At 44.3% G+C, this 26,440-nt stretch overlaps 1 protein-coding gene across 1 annotated transcript; it reads right to left on the reverse strand.

Annotated features, from left to right (window-relative positions):
• Positions 1-22,816: 22,816 nt before the first annotated feature.
• ZIC1 (Zic family member 1) lies at positions 22,817-26,440 on the reverse strand. Its single transcript, XM_029214946.1, has 3 exons — positions 25,392-26,440; positions 23,796-23,959; positions 22,817-23,114 (listed from the first exon to the last, which is right to left on the reverse strand). Exons 1-3 carry the CDS (start codon positions 26,371-26,373, stop codon positions 22,917-22,919), a joined length of 1,344 nt encoding a protein of 447 aa, XP_029070779.1. The 5' UTR covers positions 26,374-26,440; the 3' UTR covers positions 22,817-22,916.

The raw sequence follows: 26,440 nt of genomic DNA on the forward strand, positions 1-26,440 counted from the left end.
AAAGAGATCTTTATCTCCACCATCACAACCCCAACTGTCAAATAGCCTCTGTGTTACTGAATCAAATGATCACTTATCTGACTTGGCCTATAATCCATATTTGACACATCTGATCATCCCTTCCTTCTTGAAATACCTCCCTCACTTGGCTTCCTGGACACCACCCTCTCCTGTATTTCCTCCTTTCTCACTGTTTCTCAGTCTCCTTTGCTAATTCTTGCAAATCTCTAAGACTTCTAAATATTGGGGTGTCAGGACTTCCTTAGTGGTGCAGTGGTTAAGAATCCACCCGCCAATGCAGGGAACACAGGTTCAAGCCCTGGTCTGGGAAGATCCCATATGGCGTGAAGCAACTAAGCCCGTGCACCACAACTACTGAGCCTACGCTCTAGAGCCCGTGAGCCACAACTACTGAGCCCATGTGCCACAACTACTGAGCCCACATGCCACAACTACTGAGCCCACGTGCCTAGAGCCTGCGCACCGCAACGAAGAGTAGCCCCCGCTTGCCACAACTAGAGAAAGCCCACACACTGCAATGAAGACCCAATGCACCCAAAAGAATTTTTTAATTAAAAAATAAATAAATATTGGGGTGCCAAAGATGGGCTTTAAACCTCTTCTTTTCTACCGTTAAATTCATTTCTTGGTGATCTCATTCAGTCTCAAGGCTTTAAATACTGTCACTATGCTGAGGACTCAAATCCAACTGCCTGCTCAACCACTCCACCCAAATGTCTAAAGGCATCTTTAATTTAACATTCCCAAAATCGAGTTCCTGATTTTCCCATAGACACACACACATACTAAAAACCTTCCCTTTCCACAGTCTTCTGTATCTCAGTTAATGAAAACTGCATTGCAGTTATTCCAGTTCAGAAACTTGTCAACCCTGACCTCTTGCTTTCTCTCACCTGGACATCTAATCTAGAAGAAACCTCTGTTGGCTCTACCTTCAGAATCAATCCACAATCTTGACTACTCACCACCTTTTCTGCTATGTACTTCTTTGTCAAAGTCACTATGAGCTCTTGCCTGCCTCATAGCAACAGCCTCCTAACAGCCGGCCGCTGCCAGCCTCCTTCAGTCTGGTCTCAGCACAGAAACCATAATGATCCACTTAAAATATGTCAGATCAACTTACTCTGCTCAAAACCTAACAGTGCCTTCCACTTCACAGAGAATAAAAGCCAAAGGCCTTAAACTTGTTAGCAAGAACCTGAATGATCAGTCACCCAACTCCTTCCCCAGCTCCCAGCATTTCTCAATCACTCTGACCGCTCCTACTCTCCCCTCATTCATTCTGCTTCAGACTCACAGAAATTTGTGCTCTTTGAACATGCAGGTCACTTGCTGTTCCCTCTGTTTAGAATGTGCTTTCTCTAGATGACCTCTTACAAGTCTTGGCTCAAATGTCACCTTCAATTAGAACTGTTCTCTGACCACTCTGTTTGTTTCCTATTTATCCTCAGGATTTATTTTTTTTGCACAGCACTTACGATCTTTTCAAATACCATATAAGACATTTATTTATTTAGTTTTATCTCTGTCTGCATCCCCTAGAAGGTAAGCTCCATGAGGGCAAGGATCTTTATTCACTTCTTTCAATGCCTAATCCCCAGTGTATTCAATTAATATTTGTCAAACAGAGAAATTAATTTATATAATATTATGTATTTTCTATGGAATGTGCATATATGTGTATATCTCCAAATCTAGTTTAGCTCTAGGGAGAGTAGTGAGTAGGGAAAGGGTGAATGGGCTCATGATTGGTGTGGGTGGAAAGTCTATCAATAGAGTATTGATACTTTACCCTTGTAAGGATTGTTTCAAGTTTTTAAACATGATATAGTCATTAATTACTTTTTATGTAAGGGGATATTATTTGTTAATAATTACCTAATATATCACAGGTACACACTATGTAGCCCCTATATGCTGCTCCCCTACTCCAGCTACAGCTGATTGGACCAGAGTCTAATTAGATTGGACCAGTCTAATTCAAAGTGGAAAAAAATCAGATCAACTCTTCCAAAAATTTGGAATAGGGTCGTGGAGAGATTAAGTCAGTCAGACTACTGTGAAGACTGGAACTATAGGCCGTGTAGAATTTGAGACCATTATAAACCAACACCATATGTAAAGTGAATTTTTGGAGAGACGGGAAAAAAGATAAGTAAGGAAAGAAAGCTTATGAGAGGGGAGGAACAGGAGAATAGATGGAGCAGATGTGTAGAGACAGAGAGGCATGTGGCCTTCTACTTTTCAGTGCCATCCACATGCAGAACGTAAGCTCTGTTTCCTTACGCTCTTTCCTATCAATAAACACCCTTTAACATGAACTACTTTAAACAGAATTGGATTCCTTGCAATGTTAGACTCTTAACTTAAATATCCAATACATTTTCCATGGTCTAAAATAAGGCAATATCCCAACATTTGAAAAAAATTATAAAATACAAAAAAACAATGTTTTCAATGCTGAATCCACTACTTTTAATAAAAAAGTATGAGAAGGCTAAAACCAAGGCTGATTCTTGCCTTTGCAGGATTGCTCATATCCACATTAATTTGCATACCCTCATTATTTAATTTTAAGTTTCATCACTATTAAATCTCTTCTTTCATATTTATTTAGCAAAAGCTCCTTAATTCTGCCATACATTCCCATCAATTAAGACAGATATTTTGACCCTAAATATCCCAAACCCTTGGTGAGGAGAGCTGTATGTAATTTACTATTAATAATAAAGTACATAAATTTACAAATTATTTCTCTTTTTTGTAAACTCAAACAGTTGTAGTTCCTTGCATTCCCACATGCATTCATCAGCAGAAGAGAAAGTGCTGGGGTTACAGGTAAATCTACAGGTGTCACACATTATCCTCAGCCTGTATTACTATGTACCAACCCATCACTTGAAATATCCAAAGGGAGGATGTGACACAAGTGTGAATTTCATATTGCCACCTTCCTAATATACAGGTCAGTTACTCAGAAACGCATTCTCTGGCCCCACCAAAAAGTTCCTATCATGTTATTCCTTCTCACTTAGTATTCATTTATTATCATCTGATACTTTTCTTGTTTGTTTTTGTTTTGTCTTTCTTTCCCACTGGAACATAGTTCTATGAGTGCTGGAACCCAAAATGCCTGTTTTATGCATCAACATTTCCCTAGTACTTTAGAGTATGTTGTACCTGGCACAAAATGGGCACTGAGCAAATACTTGAACACATCAAGCTAGTTCCTGACCAGGACCTGTATATGCTCTTTCCTCAGCCGGAATCCCCTACCCCTTATTCTTCTCATAGCTAATTCCTGCACATCATTTGGGTCTCAGCTCAAACGCTGACACTTCAGAAAGGCCACTGATTACGCGAGCCTCTCCACCCCTCAAGGCTTTCTCTAACACATTATCTTATTTTGGTTTAACAGAGCACTTAAGACTATCTGAAGTTCCATTTTATATGTGTTCTTTCCGAGTTTATTATCATCACCTGTCTTCCCCCTAGAATGTAATTTCCACAAGGAACTTTGACTTGTTTATCACCTTGTCTCCAGAACCTAGAAGAGGGCCTGGCACTTAGGAGGCAGGCAATAAATATTTGTTGAGTGAATGAAAGGTTGAAAACTGCATTTTTAAAATATATGTCCACACACGGTATCACTATTCTTCAGTACTGGGATACAAACAACAAACTGCTATATGTGCAAGTAATTTTTTTAACAATTAAAATTTCACATATAATATAGATCAAAAGATTGCCAAATTATATTCCAGATGGATTTAGAATCTTGGTTGGGTACAAGTGGTATATGATCAGTAGCTGGTTCAACTTTGACTAACCTCACTAATAGTTTCCAAGAGAAAATCTTCCTCTCTTTCCTTGTATGGATTGGAAGCTGAAATTGCAAAGGAGACAACGCTACAAATGAAACCACAACCAAACTTGGCAAATGTGTGCCACTGTCCAAAGTATTTGTGTAGGCAAACAGACAAAATTCCTAAAGGAAAAAAAACTCCAATTCTAAAAAGCACCTCCCCATGCCTACATCCCCAAACAGAATTAAGTTCCACTACTCAACAGTCTCAGATCTAAAGGCGAGGGGTTTCCCCCTCAGAGCCAGAAAATCACAATTACAACCATCCCAACTTGTCGGTAACTGACTTGGCCCATAGGAGGCAGACCAAAACTGTCAAATGTGGAGACATTCACCCCGCTCCCCCCAAGACAGTTCTATTTTACAGTCCCACAGTCCTCCCCCTACAACCATTTCCTATGTACCTATGGACACCTGTGAGATCTCCCTTACACTCATCACCTCTTGAAACTATTTTCTGATTACCTTCATTTAGTCAACCATTAGGACAGTCAGACAACAAATACTTACTGAACATACATTATGTAGCTGACACAGTTTGTGTAGTAAAAACACATCAGTAAAGAAAACAGAGAAAAATGCTCGCCCGCATGGAGCTTACATTCTAAGCACCTCACATTCACTTAAAAACAGAAAAATATAGATATAATGGACAGTAGGCATTTGATAGAGATGACTACATAAATTCATAGATAACATAAACAGATACAACAGTTGGTACATAAACACATGGTTATCCAGTATCTTCCAGAGAACTCAGATTTGCATCACTAAAGAGAATATTTGGGATATGAATCAGGTATGTTGCTTTCTGATTGTTTTCCTGTAACATTATGTGTGCCTGTTATCTTCATTATAGGTTTTCCTCGGGCAGAAAATATATCCTTCATTTCCTTTGTACTGTGTTCAGGGGGCAAGTTGTACAGTGCCCCCAAATAGACTATGAGTTCATTAACTGTTTGTTAAATAATACATTGCACTTATATAGTGATTTTAAACTTTCTGAAAGGCACTTTCATGTGAGTTATTATTACTAACATCATGCATTTATTCATACTCTAATGCTAGATCAAGAAGAAGACAGTGAATTTCAGTAAGGGAACTGGTGGTAACACAAGTAGTATGTTTGAGACAACTAGCCTTGCTTGCTAAGAACCAGTCCCGTGTTCTTCTTATTATTGTTGCTGTTGTTTTTCTGAATCTCCACTAAAGTCCAGACACTAGAAAGCACAGGAATCAGGCAATTTAAAATCATAGCAATGGAAACCAGAGAAAGAAAAGAAAACTTGGGTTCAGAGAAAAGCCCAAATCCAAAGGCAAAGTCTAGGGCTTTAGTTAGTGATTTTTAAACTGCATTTAATTAAAATACACATTCCTGGGAATTCCCTGGCAGTCCAGTGGTTAAGACTCCTTGCTTTCACTGCAGAGGGCGTGGTTTCAATCCCTGGTCGGGGAACTAAGATCCCACAAGCAATGCAGCGCAGCCGAAAAAATAAAAAATAAAATGAAATGCACATTCCTGATGAACACCCTGACCCAGACATTCTTATTCATTAGATCTGGAGTAAAGTCCAGGAATATGAATTTTTACAAACATCCCCCAGATGATTCTGATGCAAACCCTCTGGGAAACGCTTACTTGATGGCAAAGGTTGGACCAAGGAAGGTCAGTCAGTTCACTGCATGGCTTCCAGAGCTTGGCATGTTCAGCTACGGTTTGGTACCAGAAGTCTGTTGCAGCAGGCATAGCACAGTGATAAGAAAAGCCACCATTTCTGAGTGCTATCAAGAGAACCACAGCTACTGGAGATGTATGGACCAGGATCTAGCCCCGGGAAGGAAAGGACTAGAACAGTTCTAATGTTCTAGTCTCAGCGTAAGGTCTAGCGCTGTTTTTGTACCCTAGGGGAGATCTGAGTCCCAGGCAGGAAAATCTGGCGTAGCCAGCTCATGTAGAGTCCCAATCTATGGGAAGATCAGGTTAGGAGGAAGGTAAGTTTGCCATTTTGAAGGGTTTACTGGTTCTCATCCCTAATATTGCAGACCTGGCTAGACAATGAGGAAGGGCAACATAATCTAAAAACAGAGACCTGCTCTGAAAACCCAAGACTGAAAATCATGATTCAACTCCAAGTTCCCCAATGAACTGAAGCTGAGGAGGCTGATATGCTTTCTACATCCAGCAGGAATGGCCCAGAAATGAAGTCTGAAGGGCAGATATGCTATAAAGGAAGAAACAATGAGGTAGGGGTTAACCCTGAACTTCAAGAGTCCACATCTCCCACCAGGAAAGTGGATGGCCCAGCATTATGCTCTAGCAGTAATCTCATTTTAAAATCTATAGCAATCATTATTTTCCCCACATACTGAGAAAGGTTCTATCATAATCAGTGCACAAAACAACAACAAGCAGAAAGTAACAGCTAGATCTTTCCATAGATCTCAAAACAATTAGATGGCAAACATTCAAGTAACTGCAAGTTTAAATTATTAAGCAATATTTTTGCTTGCAAGGTGTTAGGAATTGATATCTAACATATAGGGGTATCTGGAACAATACTGGCATTTATTTAATCCAGGTGGAGTATTTTTATACATGTGAAAACCCAAATTAAAAGAGGTTCATTGGCTTTTCCAAGTATACACATAGGTAGTCCAAGATGAAGGAAATAAACCTCCACCTTTTAAATTTTAAATTCCAAACATTTTCATTCTAACTTTTGACTTCTCTGCTGATAGATGAATGGATAGATAGACACTTCAGTGGGATTTTCCTGGCTTTTATTTTTACTATTTTATTAAGAAAAAATTTAATTATTTACAGAAGTAGAGAGAATATTATCATGAACCCCCAAGTACCCATCACCCAGCAATAAAAATCTTGATTCTTCCTACACTCACTCATAACCCCCACCCAAGATTATTTGAAGCGAATTCTAGACATCATACTATTTCATCCATAAATAGTTTGGCATAGATTTCTAAGGGATCAGTACTCTCTTTTTAAAAATTAACCACAGCATACGGCTTCATACAATTTAAGGAGATAAGAAAACATTACACTTAAGTCACAGTGCACGAATTCATATTTATTATTGTATCAATAATTGGGGGGTTGCCTTGGGTAGTTTGAAGCTGAAATCCAATGCACATCGGTAATAGTTTTTCAAGTACAATGGTTTTTCCATACCAGCACAAGTTCATATAATTTTTTTATAAAAGAAATTTATAGTCATCACATTTTCCCAAACTCAGAAACTTTTTAGTAAATTATTCTGATTCCACTCTGACTACTAGACTCTGGGAATTGTGAGATTTCCCACTTGAAGCTTCCATCTTCATTGATTATGATGATAATCAACTGAATTATTCTTTTCCTCTTGAGAACTACAGAGCTCCTTGATTCCAGTGGCTAATAAAGGCTCTGGTATTGGAAGCAAAACTGTTAAAAGGATCAAGAATAGCAACCTAAAAGCTCAAACCAGGCAGTGTTTCAGAAAAACACACTAGTTGCTTTGAAAAAACCACTCGGCTTTGTAGCAAACATTAACTATATATTAGTTAAATAATAAATATTTACATATTAAATAATATGTCTAGAATGTGCTTTAAAATAATCCTGGGGGAGAATAGTGGATGGAAATATAGACAAAATTAGATTGGCTATGAGATGATAAATATTGATGTTGGGTGATGGAGATTTATTACATTATTCTCTCTACTTTTGTATATGCTAGAAATTGTTCAGAATGAAGACTTTATTTTACAAACAGGATAGGAATCACACAAAAATGACAAAACCAAGTCCTCAAACACATTTTGCAACCCCTCCTGCCTGAATCTACTCATCCAAACAGCCAGCAAGTACTAATGAGACTGGTCTGGGTTGTGCCACTTTCCAATTGACCCAAGGAACGGCAACAAAGGAGAAAAAAGGAATTTGAAATAACATATAAACTGACCAGTTATTTCTACATCTTTGATTAGCTACAGGTTAGTCCTACTTAGAGCTTCTAAAACACTTGAATGCAACCCATTTGGGAGAAAATTAATTATTCCTTGGTTTCATGGGGTGACTATGAAATAGTATAAGGAGGACATAAAATTTCCTTGGAAAATACTGCCAGAGAATAAAGTCAGCCTCAGGGAAAGGAAAAACATGGCTCAACCGCTTAACATTTCAGAACAGATAGAAAATTTATGAAAAAAAAAGTAGTCAGTATGCTGAAATTTTTATAGTAAATAATTTTAAAACAATAAAAATGAACAAATGAACCGCCATAAAAAGGAGAAAAAGGCTTTTTTGTTAGTGACAAGGGAATCTGTATTAGATCAAACAAATAATGGAAGAGAGAGAAATCCTGCACAATTCTGCAAAGTGTGAATGTCCTGGCGACGAGTGTCCTCTTTTCAAATATTTGTCTGGAGTTGTCAGAACTTGGTCTCTGCTTGGTCTGACCCACTTCAACCATAAAAATGGACACCCTCGTAGCTGAAAAGCTCTGACCAGCCCTAAGACCCAGCATTCACAGAGCTTAAGCTCATCTATGGGAGCCCAGGTTAGCTGGCTATAGATGGGCACTCGGACAAAACTGCCCCCAAAAGACAAAAGCCTGGAGAGGATTCAGGAAGCAATCTCTCAAACCCACTGCCAAGAAAGGTCTTTTGAAAATGGCATATTGCCTTAGGTTTCAGAGCCAGGGCGAGGGGAAGAGAAAAGGGAGGAGGTAAGGGGAGGGAATGGAGGAAAGGAGAGTATGAAGGAGAGAGAAGGAAGAGTTTTTGATGTGAAATTTTGCTCTGATTTTGTAAATCAGCAAGTGATCAAAACGTCAAACACTGCCCAATCAAATTTTGTTTATGCCTCTCTTATGACAAATACCATATCTTACCTTACATTTTGTTTAATTCTATGTGTCTCTCCTATTATATTCTTGGAGGGAAGAAAGCATTTGGATTTTTTTTTTTTTGAAATGCCATAGTCTCAATAACAATGGCCATACTTTAAAGTTTGTTGCTTTAATTAATTAATCAATTAATTGGTCCAGTCAAATGCAGTCAGCTGATAGGTAAGTAACAAGCTACAGCTGCAAAACCTGTAGCTTGAATTATATACTCAATATATTTAGCTCTTCACACTGATCCAGCCATAAGAGTGTGCAAGAGAATTGTGTTTTCCTCTTATTTTTGTTATTTTACATAGTGGGATTTGTAAATTCAGTGAATTAATACATATAGCAAACATATATTTGCATATGACCAGAACTTAAAGTTCACAATTCCCAAATGCATGCCCTTAAACAATTGAATTTAATAATGTTTCCATCTCCTAAGTACCCTCTGCCCCAGGTTTATGAAAATATTCTTTGTAATTCGCATAAACAAAACATTAGGAATGTATGTTATTTCCTTTTCAAGATAAGAGAGAAAGATAGGTTTCCTGTAACCCCCCCCCGCCCTGCCCCGTTTAATAGAATGCATATTTCTAAAACAGGACTCACAAAAAAACCTTAACGATGAGGTTTTACAATAGGAATTGCTAGTCGATTGCATTTATATCCAAATCCGTTAAGTAGATTTCCCTGATTTAGTTTTTTCACAAATAAAATTCTACCTTTAAAAGTTTTTAAAATGTTAATCCATAAGTAAGAGTAAATAAGACCACTGCTTTAAGAACTATATAAAAATTTAGTGAGCATCTTATCTAGGGCACTGATTTCACAAGTGAAAAAGCTAAGAGCCAAGGATATCAACTGACTTTACCAGGTCAGCAAGTGAAATCATGACTGAGGCAGCACCAAAAATCACATAAACCCCATAGGATACTGCCCAACTTGTACAAATTACTATGTGAAGATACACATACACACATAATGACCTTGAAATTTGGCACTTCAATACAATTATTGCCTTAAATCTGTAAATATTTATTGATTCAGGAACTATAACAATATTAGCTGACTTTTTTAATCTAATGAATATTTTAAGGTTTTTCTCAGCCAGAGTATAATATACATAGTCCAGAAAACATCTTAGACCCATAAATTTCAGCCTACTGTACCAAAAAAGAGCAGAGCTCTCTGGAAATATTTATAGTATATAAAAGTAGTAGCAAGTAAAATAGAAACTGAAGTTGTTGAATGCTGATTAACTGTTGTCCTTAACTTCAAATATTTTTTATTACAGTTAACACACACTTTTAGAATTTTAAACAAAAGTCTAGGTATTACAAGCCATAAAAACGGGTAATAATAATTAGCGAGAAAAAAGGTTGGACCCTGGACCTTTGTTTTTATTTACCCTAAGGTTCCTTTTTATTTTTCTTTTTGTGTGCGGGTATCTCTTTTCAAATACTTTTAACACACAATTCCTGGAAATTTTTATTGGTGCGTGTTTGTGGAATTTTGTACATTTATTAATGTGACCTTTTAATCTTTTTTAAAATTCTCTATAAAGATTTCAATACTACAAATATATTTACACTTTAAGAATGAGCTCCATTTTTCCTCATATTTTACAAAATAGTTGCTGTCCACTTCTGAGAAATCAGTATATACTTGTTAAACGTTTATCATATAATTACTGGTTAAAAATAAATTACTGATTTCAGAATAAAATGGTCACCATCACACTTCTGAATCAAAAGCTGGCTACAGGGCTCTAAAAGTTTCAAAAGAAAAATTAAAGTTCAGTCCATTCTTTTTCTGTCTGTGAAACTCTAAACAAATTACCTGCCATTTAAGTACTTTTCAGGATATTTCTAACCTCCTATAGATATAACTAGAGAGGCTTTGTGTTCTGACTCCATGGGTACTATCAAATACATTCTGTATTCATATGTATGAAGATAATGTTATATTTGTGAGAGCCTCTATTTACTGACTATATGCAGTGATATATATGGGTTTTATTTTTATATTCAGGATCTTCCAAATGGCTAATTCGACTAGCCAATTTCAAGGAAATTATTTATAACAAATAAGATAATATTTAAGACGTTTGAATTTGTGGATTATTATTTCCACTTACATAAAAATTGTCTTAATTTGGCTAGGTTTTTGTTTAATTCTAATTTCACTTTCTTCTTTTTTTCAGAAAATCACTTCACCATCACCTGTGGAATTTATCATACTGCATGATTTTTTTTTTTTTCCCTTTGCAGGGAAGAGCCCAAGAGAGAATTCGCCTCACAATGACCCTGCTGTGCCCTCTGTTTACTCGGCAGTGATCCTCAGAGAAAGGGTTTTTGAAAATGTATTAGAGCTAGAACCAAGACCTGGTGTGATTTTGAAGAAGTTTTTGCCGCTTAAAATTCTATTTTGAGCTAGATACTATATGTCTAATTCCTTTTAAAACAAAAGAAAAAAGGAGAGCTGCTTTCGATGCTACAAATGAAAGGTTTCGTTGCTGATACCGAATTGCACTGCTCATTTATCTTGGCCCTATCGGTGTACGTGGGGTTTTCCCCCTCTTTTTACTCAACAACAACAATAATAATATCAGATCTCTGGCTAAGGATCTAACCCAATGGAAAGGGTGCTATGAACATCCTATATCCAGGTTTAGGACGCAATGCCCATCCCCATCTCATCCCCTTGGGTGCTGGAGAGGATTGAACTCCTCAAGCTTGAATCTACAGGGAAGTTGTCGATGCGAGTCTCGCAGGAACAAATATTGGCGCGTCCACCAAGAACCTCCCAAACCAGGTGCAAAATGAGGAGCCCACACCTACGGAAGGGTGCACCCAGGGGGCGGACCTGGACGCTGGAGGGTGCGAAGTTACTAACTATGCTTTGAGAAACCGAATCATTGTTTCCCACTCCACTTTTTTTTCTCTTCTTTTCCCGCTCCCCACACCAATATATATAGATAGATAGATAGATAGATAGATACATATAATCTCAAAATCAGTTCCCGCCTGAAAAGCTTGAGCTTTCTTCGCAATATTTGGCGCCTGATAATTAATGACGCTCGCGCCGGGTGCCTCGTGGCCGGGGCTCGGGCCACCAGGAGCCCCTGACGTCAGCGACCGCGCTGCCTGCGTCAGGTCCAGAGCAGCCCCCGGGTGGCCGGGCCCCGTGCAGCTGGGGCTGCAGGGAGGGAGCCCGGGGCAGGGCCGGAGGAAACCCCAGAAGGGGCGAAAGGGGCTGCCCCCGCGCCCACCAAAAAGTCCTGCCGCAGGCGGAACCGCAGTGCTCGCTGCTTCCGGACACACGCGGGCACCGAGACTCGAGACCGCGTGTGGAGGCCCCAAGCCAGGGGGAGACTCGCGGGGCTGGACGTGGGTGGGCGGTCTAGACAGAGGGCCAAAGAAACTCGGACAAGTCCTCAAGCGGCGGGCGCTTCCTCCCTTCCACTCTTTATAAAAGTCAACGGTAGATTGTTTCCACTGACTCCAAAAGCGGAACTTAAAATGAAATAGACCCGCCTTTTCTACCTCAAACTTGACACAACTTGGACGTCGGTGATCCGGGGAGTTTCTCCCCCAAACACCGCTCGCTGGTGCTCCAAACCTGGGGAAGAAGGATGCTGGGACCCGCCGCTGGGGGGAAATGAACTCGATCTCGCAGTCGACCAGCCACAACTTTTCCTCTTTTTCCTCTCCCAACATTTCCCTCTTCCCCCAACTCTCCTCTTCACCCTAAGACCAGCTTTTGCAACCCTCCCAAGCCAGGGCCGTTCTCAAGATTCTGGAGAGGTGTGGTTTCTCCAAAGGGGGTCAGGGCCTCTGTCCCGAAAAGTGTTCCACCCGCTCAGTTGCCCTTGTCCTAAAGATCGGGGACCCGAGTTTGGCGAGCCGTCAGTCTGTGAGTGGGGCTAGGTCTATAGAACTCTGTCTGGAATGAATCCGGTAGCTCTCGTGGGCCCTGTCTGGATTTCTTCATCGCAGGTCTGGGAGAATCACTTCTCTCCCCTAGAATCCTTGCTTTTAAACTCCTTTTTTTTTTTTTTTTTTATGATAGATAGTGCCTTTCTCGCTTAATTTTCCATCCTTGTATCCACATCCAGAGGACAGAGGGGAGTGGAGGCAGAGACTCCCCGAGCAAAGATTTGAGGCCGAAAACTGCTACACGTACGTTTTCGCCTGGAATAAATTCTGGTCCCAGCAACGGCCTCTGGGCAGCGCCAGCAAAACCCAGCAGCGGAAGCCAACACTCAGGTGCAGAAAACTACCTCTGTCGCTGCGATCCTCCCCCAGGACAGTAGCTGAAGGAAATAACCGTTGCAGGACTGCGGGACACAGCAAGAACACGATTTCCCTTCGTCTCCCCCTTCCCCCCTAAGAGTGGCTGGGAACTCCGGCAGGAGCGATTCTCCCCCTCTACAATTCAGAGCACTTCGCGGGCTCTGTTATTAGGAGAAAGAGAAGAAAAACATTTTCTGGGGGGTGATTTTTTTAAATTTTAAGTTGGAGCTCTATTGCCAACTTAAATAAAATACCTTTCCCAAATCAGTAAATACCGCGGGAGCCGCCGCATCCTCCAATTGGCCTCCCATTCCACTGCCACTGCGCAGCCGAGTCCCCAACTCCAGCCCGCTGGGAAGCTGCAGGTTCCGCCGCCGCGCGCCAGGCCGGGGTCCCTGTGGCCAGCCTGCCTTCCCTTTCTGGGCTCTGAAGTCTGGACACGAGTCGAACCAAATTAAATCGAGACGCGTCAACTTGTAAACGGCTTTAAAATCTGTGACTCTCCCCTCTGTATGTGCCCCACTGCCTGGCGGATATAAATTGTCACATTCTAGCATCTCCAGAGAGTAAAAGAGAAAAAAATTATACACATGTATATATTATGTATATATGTATAATATATTGTGTATATGTGTATATATATATATATATACATAATTGTGACACTGTCTTCACAACTTTGCCTCGCGTTAGGATTTAATACAACAGAATTCACTAGAATGAGATGATTAGCCTTATTTATAAGCATTACTTAAAAGTGGCAACTTGGAGGATTTCAGGAATTATTCAAAGAAGATTTAGGGGTTTTATTTTGTTTGTTTGTTAAGGAGCTAGGAATGTGCCTTTTACCCAGTGTCCTTCGCTGCCCTTTTCAGGCAGCAATCGGCTCTCCTGACACTTGGTTAAGCCTCAGGACTTAAAAAGATCATTTCCTCGTACACTAATTTGAGCGAAATCTGGATTCAGAGTGTGGGTTTACACGCCCAGCTCGAATGTCTAATGTATCAAATCCTCGTTAACGAACGGCCCGCTCCGTGGCCGTGTCAGCCAAAGGTCAGCCCCGTGCAACAGGGCAGCGCGGTTCAAAAGCACTCTTCCAGCGCCCGGCCTCCCCCTCCCCCCAAAAAATATTCCATCTTGCACATTTCAGTAATAGAGCACGCGGAGTCCCAATGAGAAATGCCAAGCTTGTTTTTCTTTCTTCCTTTCTTCCCTCACACTAGTGACTTATAAACGACCTGTCCTAAGGCAACTACTGAAAAATTAAGTTTATTTTTTTCCAGTGGGAAGGGAGGGGAGTTAGTGGACAAGGTAATTGTCGAAATGCCCTCAAGAGGCACGTATATTTGAGAAGTTGTGACTCAGAAATCTTCACTTAAAATAGTAATAATAATACTAACTTCACAGAATTCAAATGGAAACCATAAGTAAACTTTGTTGGGGACCTTAGGGATTAGAAACTGCTTAGGGGAAAGGGCACTTCTCCTCCCCCGCTCCCCTCCCCCAACACACACACACACACACACACACACACACACACACTGTAGAGACCAGCAGAAAGCTTATTCTTAAAAGATAGCTTTAGTGGCTGTCCACAGGGACAAAGAGGATCCAGGAGAGCGAGGCTGGACCCTCTTCGGTCCCTCCTCACTGGGGAGCCCCGCGACATCTCTGACTACCTTGGGGTGCTCGGCGTTCCTACACACCAGCCGCAGAGGCCAGGCTGGCGCGGCTGCTCCACGTCAGCCCAACTTCTCGGCGCGCGCCTCGGGCCCCTCGCGCACACGCAGCCGCGGGCCGACTCCGCCGGGAAGGTGGCGGGACGGGGTGGGGGAAAGAACGCGACTTACCGGGTCTGGGGTCTAGATTTCGGGCAAGGTTGGCAGCAGAGTGAGGCGGGGCAGACAGTCAGTCCTACCGGAGACGGGCAGTTTGGGCAGGGACTGAGGCGCGGCTGGGGCGGGGGAAAGGGGGAGGGAAGGAAAACGCCTGTCCGGTTTGGGGTCCCTCTTTCCTTGGCCCTGGCCCGCGCCCCCCGCCCCCGCTATCGCCTCCGCAGACCAAACTCGGCCTGGCCCGGGGAGGCCCCAGAGCCCGCCTCGCCGCCTGAAGTCAGAGCCTCCGGGCCTCAGGGACTCTGGCGCCGACCCCGGGGGCGCTGGGGGTGTCAGGGGCGGGGAAGGGGCGTCCCCGCTCTCTGGCCCGGAGAGGACAACCGCGTCGCCGGCACGGACGCGGCGGCCAAGCGCGGGAGCCCCAAGTTCGCCGCGCCGGGCTGCCGGCTTGCAGACCCCGGCCTGCTCCCGCCCCCGCCCCTCCTTTCCCTCTAGCCCCCCGCCAAATGCAAAGGGTTCTTTGGGCCTTGGCCTTTGGGGCAAGAACGCAGGAACCCACGCTGGGTTAGAGCTGCCCTGAGCGAGCCCGACCCAGGTCTTCATAATTAGCGTGGAGTTCGTAGAGTCTAGATCGCCCCCCTCTCCCAACATATTAAAACATAAAACGACCCAACTCGGGAATGGGTTTCCTGTGGGGTGGCCCTTGTGGCGGGGATTCGGTGGATGGAAGGTCTCTTCGCCCCTAACTAGACGCCCGGTGCTCTGTCCTCCGGGGACCTCGGACGAGAGAACTCTGGTGAGCCAGCCCCTTTCCACCGAGTCCCTGGGACCAGTCCCAGGCTGATTGGCTTCTGCCAGGCCTCCCTGGGCCAGGTCCCCGGCAGCTCTTCTCGGGCCACCCCTATGTTATTGAGCTCCCGGACTCGGATGCTGGGTGGGAGGACAGGACTTTTCCTAACAGGAACGTTTCCAAAACCCCTCTGCCACACCTCCAGGTTCAAAGCTGAAGACGTGGCGAGTGGTGGCTGTCAGGTGAAATGATGCTATGGCCCCCGGATCTCAGAACTGGCAGGAATGAAGCTGGCCCTGGATTAGCTGCAGTGCGAACCAAGCAGTGACAAAAGGCCGCTCCTGTTAGCAGTGAGGGAAGTGAGAGGCGTGGGCCCCATGGAATGGGTCTGTCCCTCCAGCTGAAAGTAACATCCAGAGGAGGATTGGAACCTGTCTGGCAGCCATTTTCTGATGTCATGGGACCTAGGATTTTTGACCAAGACACCCAAAAGCATAACTCTATAGACAGTGGTGTGAGGATAGAGTGCTCCAGGGACTCTCCACTACCCCTCCCCTTTGTTTACAGGTGTTGGTCACTCCACCAGACATATTAGGCACTTGCTCTGGAAATGTCAGTACACTGACCACAAAATATTATGCAATGTGCAGACCCCAAGGAATGTCACCAGGAGGGGAAAGCAATAGCTCAGCCCCTGAACTCTGTGTTTCCCTCACCACACCCTACACTTTCCAGGTCTCTTGGCCAGGGCAGTTCCTCCACCAGTTGTCACGTTTGCACCATGTAAGCACGTTTGAGCTCAACAGGACTATACCAGCTCTTAAACATGTGCGAGCTGACGAGTCTTATTTGGGAAGGGTCGAGAGAAAACCCTAGAGCAGTCGTTCAAGCAAGCGGCTGATAGCCCCCCGCATGAGTGGGTAGGGGCTGGGGGACAGCCAGAGACAGGAATAGGAACCCGGAGAAAGAAAGGAAAAGGGGGAGAAAGAGAGAGACAGACAAAGACAGGGGACACTCAAGCCTGGATCAGAGCAAAGAAAGAGGGTGGGCGATAGGAAAACCCTTAGTGCCCTGCCCTCCCACCTCAGGCGTGGGGTCTGTGACTGGAGGGGGGCCAGGTGACTGGAGGGGACGTCTTCTCCAAAGAGCTAGAAGAACTGCCAGGGTGCCAGCTCCCTGGAAGGGGACAGGAGGAGGACAGCTCCTAAGTGGGCAGGGCTCGTAGTGCACTGGGGCGGCCCTTAAAGAATGGGAGATTGCCGGCCCATGGCTGGAGCCTACACTGTCTGCCTGGCTTTGTGAACTCACTTAAACCAGTGCGGTTTCAAAACAAACACGTGCAGCTTCCTCGCCGCACTATTTTGGCAGCCGGGCCAGCAGCTTTCGCAGGCCAGAGCCTCAGAACTGTTCCCCGCGGCCCGTGTGGGCGGGGGGGGGGGGCCTCATGCATATTCATTAGCACGTGGAACCGCGGGCCCAGGGCCGCGCTTGCGCACTGCTCTCCCAGCCACAGTCCCAGCCCGCGGCAGCGACTTCGAAAGCACCCCGCAGGGCTGCAGGGTGGCGCAAGGGGCCCCTCAAACGCTGGCCGCCAGGCCTTCTGTGGAGGGGCTGTGGGGAAGTCTTGCTGTTCCACCCCACCGCTACAAACTCACCTCCAAAGCCTGTGTTTATATATTTTCAAGAAATTCTCCAGAACAAGAATCTCCCTTGACGCACAGACTCACCCACCCCTATCCTTTTTCGTGGTTTTACCTTCCTCCACAGTTTTCAGCTTTCTGTGCCAGAGGCTAGGATTTTCCCGGATAGACAGAAAAAATTTTTTAAAGGAGTTAGGATGTAAGCTTCTCTCACCTTCCTTATGTCCTTATGTTTTCTGTAGCTTAACGGGGATTATAACACAAAAGACAGAAGCAAAATAATCGTAATTTTTTTTTGAGTTTGCTAAGGTCGCTGGCCTTCGAACGTCTGTTGTATTTTTTTTTAGAGAGATATAATTCCCATCTGTTTATATCCATGCTTAATAGTTGATTCTTGTGTATGCTGTAGGTGAAAATATCACTGTGTAAGTTTCACAACCCGTGAATTCTTCTGCATAAACTTACAAAGATGACCCGCAATATCAGAGGCAGTCAAAATTTTGTGGACAAGAGACAGACAATGGAAGTCTCTAGTATCATTGACAAGCAATGTCATTTCCATAATAGATAGCTAAATTCAGTTTCTTATTCTTGAAAAACCCACCTCCAGTATAGCATCAACTGGAAACTTCATACTGTTTTAGCTCCTTGCTCTAAAGTGGAAATAAACGTTAGGAACTAATGCCAGAATTCAGCTTGCCTGGTAAAAATAGCCCCTGGTTTGGGCTGATCGTGTTTCCTCTTACTTGGTGAGACACTCTGGAATGAACCTGACTTGCATAGATTAATGGAGAACACTGCTCATTTTTTGTGTATATTATGCCATTATACTTGCAATAAACTTTGAGGAAAAGGCTCAAATGTGGCATGCTATAGAAAGTTATTACCATTCTTTTCTTATTTCTTGCCCCAAACTAGTGATTATCATTTGAAAAAAAAAGAGATTGCTGTATAGTTACTCTTATAAAACCTTACATTCTACATCTAACCAGTTTAAATGGGTACATATTACTGATAGTGAATAGGGTGGTAAAAAGCTGGGAAAAAAAAAAAGCCTCAGCACCCTGAGTAATATGAACCTATAGCAACATGAACCAGGTTTGCCTGGCATAGATGAGATAAATCTTTCCACTGCCACTCTGTTTTCAAGAATTCTAAAACCAGAGAGTAATATGAACTGTGGCAAATTTTATGAAAACAACACTTTGTTTTCCTAATATGAACACATAGTTCTAAGAACTACACTTGATGCTAGGAGCAAGCGAGAACGCTGTACCTAGAGAGGACAAGATAAATTTGTAATTAGTATTTTGAGTTGGAAAAAAAAAAAAAGAAATGTGAGCTGGGAATCTGCTGACTTCATATCTAGTTCACAAATAATCAAAGACACAAGCTCAGTGCCTTCATTTTGAGTTTGCCAGACCACACAGAGTTACTCCAGGTCCATCATAAATTGGTGCTTCTCTTTAAGGACCAGAGCCTTCCCCAAGCTGCTTCCTGGAAAGCAGTATGCTCAGGTACCAACTCCACCAATACTGATTCACAAGGGGACCAGGACACGGATGACAACTTGACCTCTAAAAGGGAACATCAGGAAGGTTTCAGGGCTGGGCAAGGTATTTGGGGAATGTAGCTCTGTTGCCAGCCCTTTAAAAGTTCTGAGAAAACTTCACCATCAACAAATAAAAACATCTAAATGCCAGGCCCATGAGCAAAGAAGGTTAGTGCTATTTACACCGTCAGCTAAAGGGAAAAAAAAGAAAGAAAAAGAAAAAAAAATGATAAGCATATGGGGCAACTGAAAGGTTACATCTTTCTTGTGGAGGTGGTTTGCTTCTTAAAGGTTAACGTGAATGCTTGACTTTAAAAAATGAAAATCATCAGCCGCAAACGCTTAAAGCAGCCGGGGGTAGCTTTTGAAGAAGAAAACAAAGGATCTGAAATGTTTGGAAATTACCTAGCCCCCGTATAAATGGAGCTTGTATATTTACATGCTTACTCTATAAATGTACACACACCCACATACCACAACTCATCTCTCTTCATTTGTCAAATACGGTTGCTTGTAGCCAGGCATCTTTTGTTGACGCAATAGAACTTTTTAATAACTTGTTAGCTGTTCTAATCATTTGATGGTGATAGAAAACAATGCAGTCAAAATATGAACCAGGACGGCTTTCTGCCTAAATCAAAATCCACAGCTACACACACAAGCCAGCCATTTGCAGCATCTTCAACTCCTGCTAAATAGGGTCTAACAATATATTTCGCTGTTCACATTCATGTATTTCAAAACCTAATAGCCCATGAAGAAAAGTAGAAAGAATACATCCCAAGAAGCAAACATTAAAGGTACCAGCAAAATAATAGACTACATTTAAGTTTGAAGCAGTATTTTAGGCAACCTACATCATTAATGACTTTTTCTTTGGGATAAGTGTTGGAGAAGAGAATGCATAAGGGGGACTGGCATAAATATTGGCTTCTACTATAAAAGTTCCTTTCTGGTGAGTGAGGTTATTCACAAACACACACACACAGTACTCCTCAAATGGTTTTCTAAAAAAAAAAAATATTTGGCATTCAACGTCTAAAAAATTTTTTAATATGAATTAGTTTTGAAGTAAACATTTATCCCTAAAATTTATCTTTAAAATATCCTACTTAAATCATATATCATAGTATGATATTTTATTATTATACTATGTTATTAAAGTTTAAAAGGGCATCAGGTACATAACAAATAATGAGACATTTATATTTCCAAATTTGAAGTAAACTGCTTTCAGGAATGGTCAAAGGAAAAATACACTCATTGACTATCTTCCTAAATACACTAACAAAGTTATAAAAGTACTGTTGTTATTATTATTATACTTATATCAGACTCCCAGACATTCTAATCTCTAAAGGAAAGGGAAGGATTATTAACTGAGGTGTTTACCTTTCTTTCCTAGAGAGATGAGCTATTTTCTATGTTTATTAATTATTGGCCCTAATGTCTGGAATCACTTCAACTACTATGCTGTTAGTTAATTTTAAACCTCCAAAGCCAACTGGGGCCAGCTTATAGTCTCACAGATTTTCGGAACCAGCAACAATTTCTGCTGAGGTGTTCAACTTCCTTAAATTTCACCAAACCTTGCAAGGTGGCGCTCTTTTCATGAAAGGTTGACCTTTACTCTTATAGATCACAAAAACAATTTTTTAAAAGTTAAACACCACTGTCTCTAGTTTTTGATGTGCTACAGAAAGTGTAGCAAATCCCCTCCTTACCTAGTAAAACTTTGCTGCCTAAAAGTGACAAATACAAATAGCAAGCAATGAAAGGACGAGTCAAAAAAATTTTAAGTGAATTTAACATTTTGATTTTGTAATTGGTCAATGGTACACTTCGAAACAGATATGAGTATCTTAAGGGGGTCTCACACTCTTGAGGGTTTTTCCCTCTTGCTTTCCTTCTCAGAGTCACACATAACATTGTATATTAAAGATGCAAGTCTGGGTTCCTACTTGCCTACAGTGAGGTCAGTTTCCGTCTTGTGCTCTGACATATCAGCACCCTTGCAACTACAGCCAAGGCCCTGATTTGTGATCTCCGGCTACGCTGTCTGCTTAATGGGGCGATCATGCAAGCTACAACCAGAGACAAAGAAGCTCACATTCCTACCAGCGCAGCTAACTTCGAGGGAGCAGCATAGCTTGCAAATCTATCAAACTAAACTGCAAGAAAGACAATCTGATTTAGAGAAAAGGCGTTCTGCTACAGTCATTAAGCACAAGTAATTTAGATTTTTTATATTGTCTTCTCATTTACAAATTTACTGTATCAACGCCAGCCAATGGAACGAATTTCTTAAGTAAATGAGAAATAAATAAAAGAGATAGAAAGATAATCAAATTACATAAAATAATTCTCTTCTCTATATGTATTTTTGAGAGAACTAATAACTGGCAAAATTATAGGAATAATAACGTATCACAGGAAGTAATTAATTTAAATTAGCATCACGTTTGAAGAAATACAAGTAAAATGCTTTATGGAGGTTTACTTTTGTACAAAGAAGGAAAGCCTGGAAAAGCATGCATCGACATCCTGAAAATTAATTATGGCCATAAATGGTTTAATTGAAGACAGCAATTTAAAATATGATATTGTAAATCTGCAACTTGGTTTCAACTCGGGGAATTTAATTTGGGGGACAGCAGAACCCTTGGCTGCAAGTTCATTTGCAAAGCTGCAGAGCGAGTCCTTGAGCTTCTGACAATTCGCCTACATTAATATTGATGTCGCCTGCGCAATCTATTTCTGTTATTTTTATGGTTGTTATTCTATGTCTGCAAAGGTCATTTAAATTATACTGCGGCCGAAAATTTGTTTCATAAATTTTGATATAAATACTAATTACACCCTCTCGGAGAGCCAGCAGGGTAGCGTTCATTTATCACGTTTATATGACCTGCGATGACAGAAAGGGAAGACTGGTGAGCTTTTCCCAAGACCCACTAAGGCTGGCAGAAGAGGCAGCAGGTTGCTGGGGATGAAGAAGAAATTCCTACCACAATCACTGAGATTTAAGAATCTTTAATAACGTACGAAAGGTTACCAAACAGTTCTGGAAACTAAAGTGTACATACGAGTTCTTCTAGCCATAAATATTGAATAGCTGTAACATGAATAAACCGGCCCTTTACATGCGGATAAATACGGAAACTAGGAATTATATACATTATGTGGTTGTATCTTTTGCCAAAAGCAACGGACAGTTATAGTTTATATCTTTTTTTAATATCACTTTACATAAACAAATGGAACAGTTTGACACGCAGATCCAGGTTCGTACTATACGAATTCTTGACAGGACGTGAAAACAACATTTTACTGCACTAAAGTACTTAGACTTTGGGACGAAATGTTTGCACTTTATACAAAAAAAGCACATTAATACCAATAATATTCTGTTAGATCGACGTGGAGACTGTAATCGTACAAAGTAATTCACATTTTGGTACACATTTACTAGAACATTCTTGCCATTCAGTACAAACAGTTGGCTTTCGGCCGCCCACCCCTCCCCCCTCCGCCCTCCCCCCCAGCCCCTCCCCCCTCCCCCAATGCAAAGACCACAACGCCACGATCCCACCCCACCCCCCCGTTCCAACCAAGATATAACTATATACAGAATCCAACAGTACAGTTTTAAGCTAATAATTCTGTATTTACAAGAATGCAAAGAAGAAAGAAAAAAAAAAAGCCGACTCCCAGAGAGCCTGTTCAGATTCCCAGGAGAAACTGGCCCTCGGGGTTGGCGGCATTTGGTCAGGCGACCGCCTTCTCCTCCACCCCCCTCCCACCCCTTGGCTACCAAGCCTTTGCCAAACTAAGAAAAAAAAAAATGTAAAGGTTTGGTGCTTCTCTCTTACTTGGTCCTGGGTCTATCGGCAGGTTTAGAAAAAATAGGATTAGGGGGTGGGGAGGGGACTCTTTTGATGCTCAGGGTTCTTTCAGTAATATTTTGTATGTGTGTGTGTGCTCAGTCTCTTAAATAGGGTTTTGTTCGGTGTTTTGTTTCTGATTTTAAACGTACCATTCGTTAAAATTGGAAGAGAGCGCGCTGTGGCCGGCTGTGTGGTGGACCGCGGAGGAGGAGGGCGACAGGGAGCTGGTGGTCGGGTTGTCTGTGGAGGGAGACACGATGGTGGGCGGCGTGGAGGACTCATAGCCCGAGCTGGCGGCCGGCGAAGGTTGAGAGCCCTGCGAGGAGGATTCGTGGACCTGCGGGAATAAAGTCGCGTTTTTACAGAGATAAAGACCCGCCGCGGCGGCCGCCTGGGAGGATGAAGGCCGCGCGCTGCCTCCCCCAGGAGCCCTGGATCCCCTTGAACTCCAGGGAGGCCGGACCCGCGGGACTTGGGCTTGGTTGCCCCGCCTCGGCCCTGCAGAGGCTGGGCTCTGCGGAGGGACAGTGCCCCGGGGACTCAACAAAAGAAAATATCTAGGGAGGGGGAGGCTGGATGTGAGGCCAGAGCCTGAGATGGTCCTCACGGCAGCCGCTGAACGTTGCTTGCTCAGGGTTAGGTGAGCCAGCGCTCAGGACCGCGTGCAAGACCCCAACTCTCTGCCCAACGCTGCCAGCCAAGCCGCCATGGCCGCAGCTTCGTCAGCATCATCCCGCTTGGGCTGTCCTGGCTCCCCATCAGTCGCGGCCTCTGCTAAGAGTGCTCACTTCTTTTGATTTTTATTATTAAACAGTAAATTCAGAACGGTCTTGGGTGGCCCCATCTCCTCTCCCAGCCCCCGCCCTCTCTGCCCAGCCCCAGTCAGCAGAGAGGAATCGTTGCCTTTCCGCCTCTGCCGGCTCCTGCCACCGCCCGGCTGCCACTCGCCGCCCGACCCCGGCCGAAGAGCTGAGCGGGTTCTTGGCTCCAAGGCGGGCGGCGAGAGCGCGGCGATTACCTTCATGTGTTTGCGCAACGAGCTGGGGTGCGTGTAGGATTTGTCGCACATCTTGCAAAGATAGGGCTTGTCACTCGTGTGCACGTGCATGTGCTTCTTGCGATCGCTGCTATTGGCGAAGCGTCGGTCGCAGCCCTCGAACTCGCACTTGAAGGGCTTCTCCCCTGGTGCGAAAGGCAAGAAAGAGACAGGTCTGGTTAGAACAAACCCCGCGGCTCTTTTCTAAAAATTAAACAAAAGGAAAAAATAAAAACAAAAATTAAAAGGCAGCGGCCCAGGGTTAACACTTTGCAAGCTCAAAACCAGGATCTTTAACAAAGTCATATATCTGCATTGGAATTTTAAACATCTGAACTATTTTAACCCTTAATCCAATTAGATCCAGATTTTATTATTTTATTATTATTATTATTATTAGTGGTCGTGGTAGTTTTTTAGATCCCAGAGTAGCAGCAGGTCTGGCTGCTGTTTTTTAGGCCCGGGGCTATACAGACGACTTCAGGCAGCTTCTACCTAGCTCTAGGTTTCTAATTTTCACATTCCGGGCCGATTCTCCTGCTGTTTTGCTCTTCTCTCCTCCCCTTACCTCCTCCCCGACGCTCCGCACCCCGCTCGTCGCCGCCCCCACCCCACCCCACCCCTATACACACTCACATTTTATAGGATAATCCGGGCCGAGAGCTCGGCGCCGCAAATTCTTCCCTGGCTCCGGCGTAAAACGCCAAGTTCCAAACGCAGTACTCAGAAATCACCCGGGCAAACCAGGACAGGGAAGCAGACCGGATTCCCGGCCTTGTTGGCCCAAGAGGCCCAGAATGGCCTGCCCGACCCACACTAGGGCCTTGAGCTCGCCGCGAACTTTTCTTTTAACTGCGCCCGACCGGTCTATTTATTTTTAAAGGCCAACTCAGGACATTCGGTGTTTCGAAAAGTCCTCACAGAATCTAATTGACAAAGCGGACTTCTCCGCCTTCTGCTGACTTCCCGACTCCTCAAGCCTGCTCACAAACAAGTCACTACTAAAATCGGGGCTCTTTAAATATACATAAGCCCCCTCAGGCCCGATTGACTTCCTTTCACCATCGCCACCCCCTCTTTTCTGTCTCTATTTTTGTTTCTTTCTGGGCCCCTTCATCCGATCTCCTCCAATTTCCTCAGCTCCTTCCTTTGGCAAAGTCCTCACTAAGGTGCGTGGAGAGGGGATGTTGGCCGAAAGCAAACGTTTAGATTCGCCTGCAGCTGGAGCGGCTGGCGCCTCCGCTGCCGCCGCCGCCGGGAGCCGGCCACCTCTCCAGGCTTCGCGCGCACCAAGGGCTCCGCAAAACAGGGTTTATCTCTCAGCTCTCCCCGCCTTTTTTTAGTTCTCATTTAAAAATCTATACCCCTAGATCCCTCTAATCCGATCCTCTCTGTACTTTACCAGAATTTCAAGCTTCAAACTAAAAACCAGCACATATTTTCGCTGTCTGCCTGCTGGAATCTGACTTCCAGACCCAACCGAGGCCGGGTTTGTGCGCACCCGCCGCTGACTTTTGGATTTCGGGTCCCAGGCCTGGGATAGGGAACGAGGGGTGTCAAGGACAGCCGTTTCCGTACCTGTGTGCGTCCTTTTGTGGATCTTTAAGTTCTCAGAACGGGCGAAGACCTTGCCGCAGCCAGGGAAGGGGCAGGGGAAGGGCTTCTCGCCCGTGTGCACGCGGATGTGGTTGACCAGTTTGTATTTGGCTTTGAAGGGCTTGCCCTCGCGCGGACACTCCTCCCAGAAGCAGATGTGGTTACTCTGCTCGGGTCCGCCGACGTGCTCCACTGTGACGTGCGTGACCAGCTCGTGCATGGTGCTGAAAGTTTTGTTGCACGACTTTTTGGGGTTGGCCAGCTGCTCGGGCTCGATCCACTTGCAGATGAGCTCCTGTTTGATGGGCTGGCGCATATAGCGGAAGAAGGCGCCGGCGCCGTGATGCGCGGCCATGTTCACGTTCATGGGCCCGTAGCCGTGCAGCTGCGGCGCGGCATAGTGGTCTGAACGCGGACTGGTCACCTGGCCATACTGCTCGGGCCGCGGGTACATGTCCCCCGAGAAGCCAAGCCTCATCTGCCCGTTGACCACGTTGGGCGATGCATGGCCCGCCGCCTGCTCGTGAAGGCCGGGGAAGAGGAGGTGGCCCGCGGCGTCCGTGTGGCCGTGTGGGCCCCCGAAGCCCCCGGCTGAAGCGGCGAACAGACTGTGCTGCGCGCTGGCTGCAGCCGCCGCGTCGCCAAAGCCCCGGTTGCGGAACAGAAAGTCCCGCGTGGAGTTGAAGGCTGCGCTCGAATAGGAGCCGACGTGGCCCGGATGGTGGTGATGTCCCAGGGCCGCCGCAGCCGCGTAGCCGGGAGCCTGAGACGTGAAGGCCGTCTGGCCCGCGGAGGCCAGCTCGTGCGAGCTGGGGTTGAGCTTGAAGGCACCCATGCCGTCGGCGAACGGGTTGATGCCCAGGCCCACGTCGCGCTCGGCCACGTCGCCCGCCGAGTGGTGGCGGGACGCGCCAAAGGTGGTCACGCCGATCGCGGGGTACTGGGGGCCGGCGTCCAGGAGCATCGTGGCTGCTCGGGGCGAGCCCCGGCCTCCCCCGCCCCCCCCACCCTCGCCCGCCAAGGAGGGAAAA

The sequence above is a fragment of the Monodon monoceros genome, unplaced genomic scaffold (genome assembly GCF_005190385.1).
Source record: "Monodon monoceros isolate NGI ecotype Baffin Bay Population unplaced genomic scaffold, NGI_Narwhal_1 Super_Scaffold_11, whole genome shotgun sequence".
In the NCBI taxonomy this organism is placed as follows: domain Eukaryota; kingdom Metazoa; phylum Chordata; class Mammalia; order Artiodactyla; family Monodontidae; genus Monodon; species Monodon monoceros.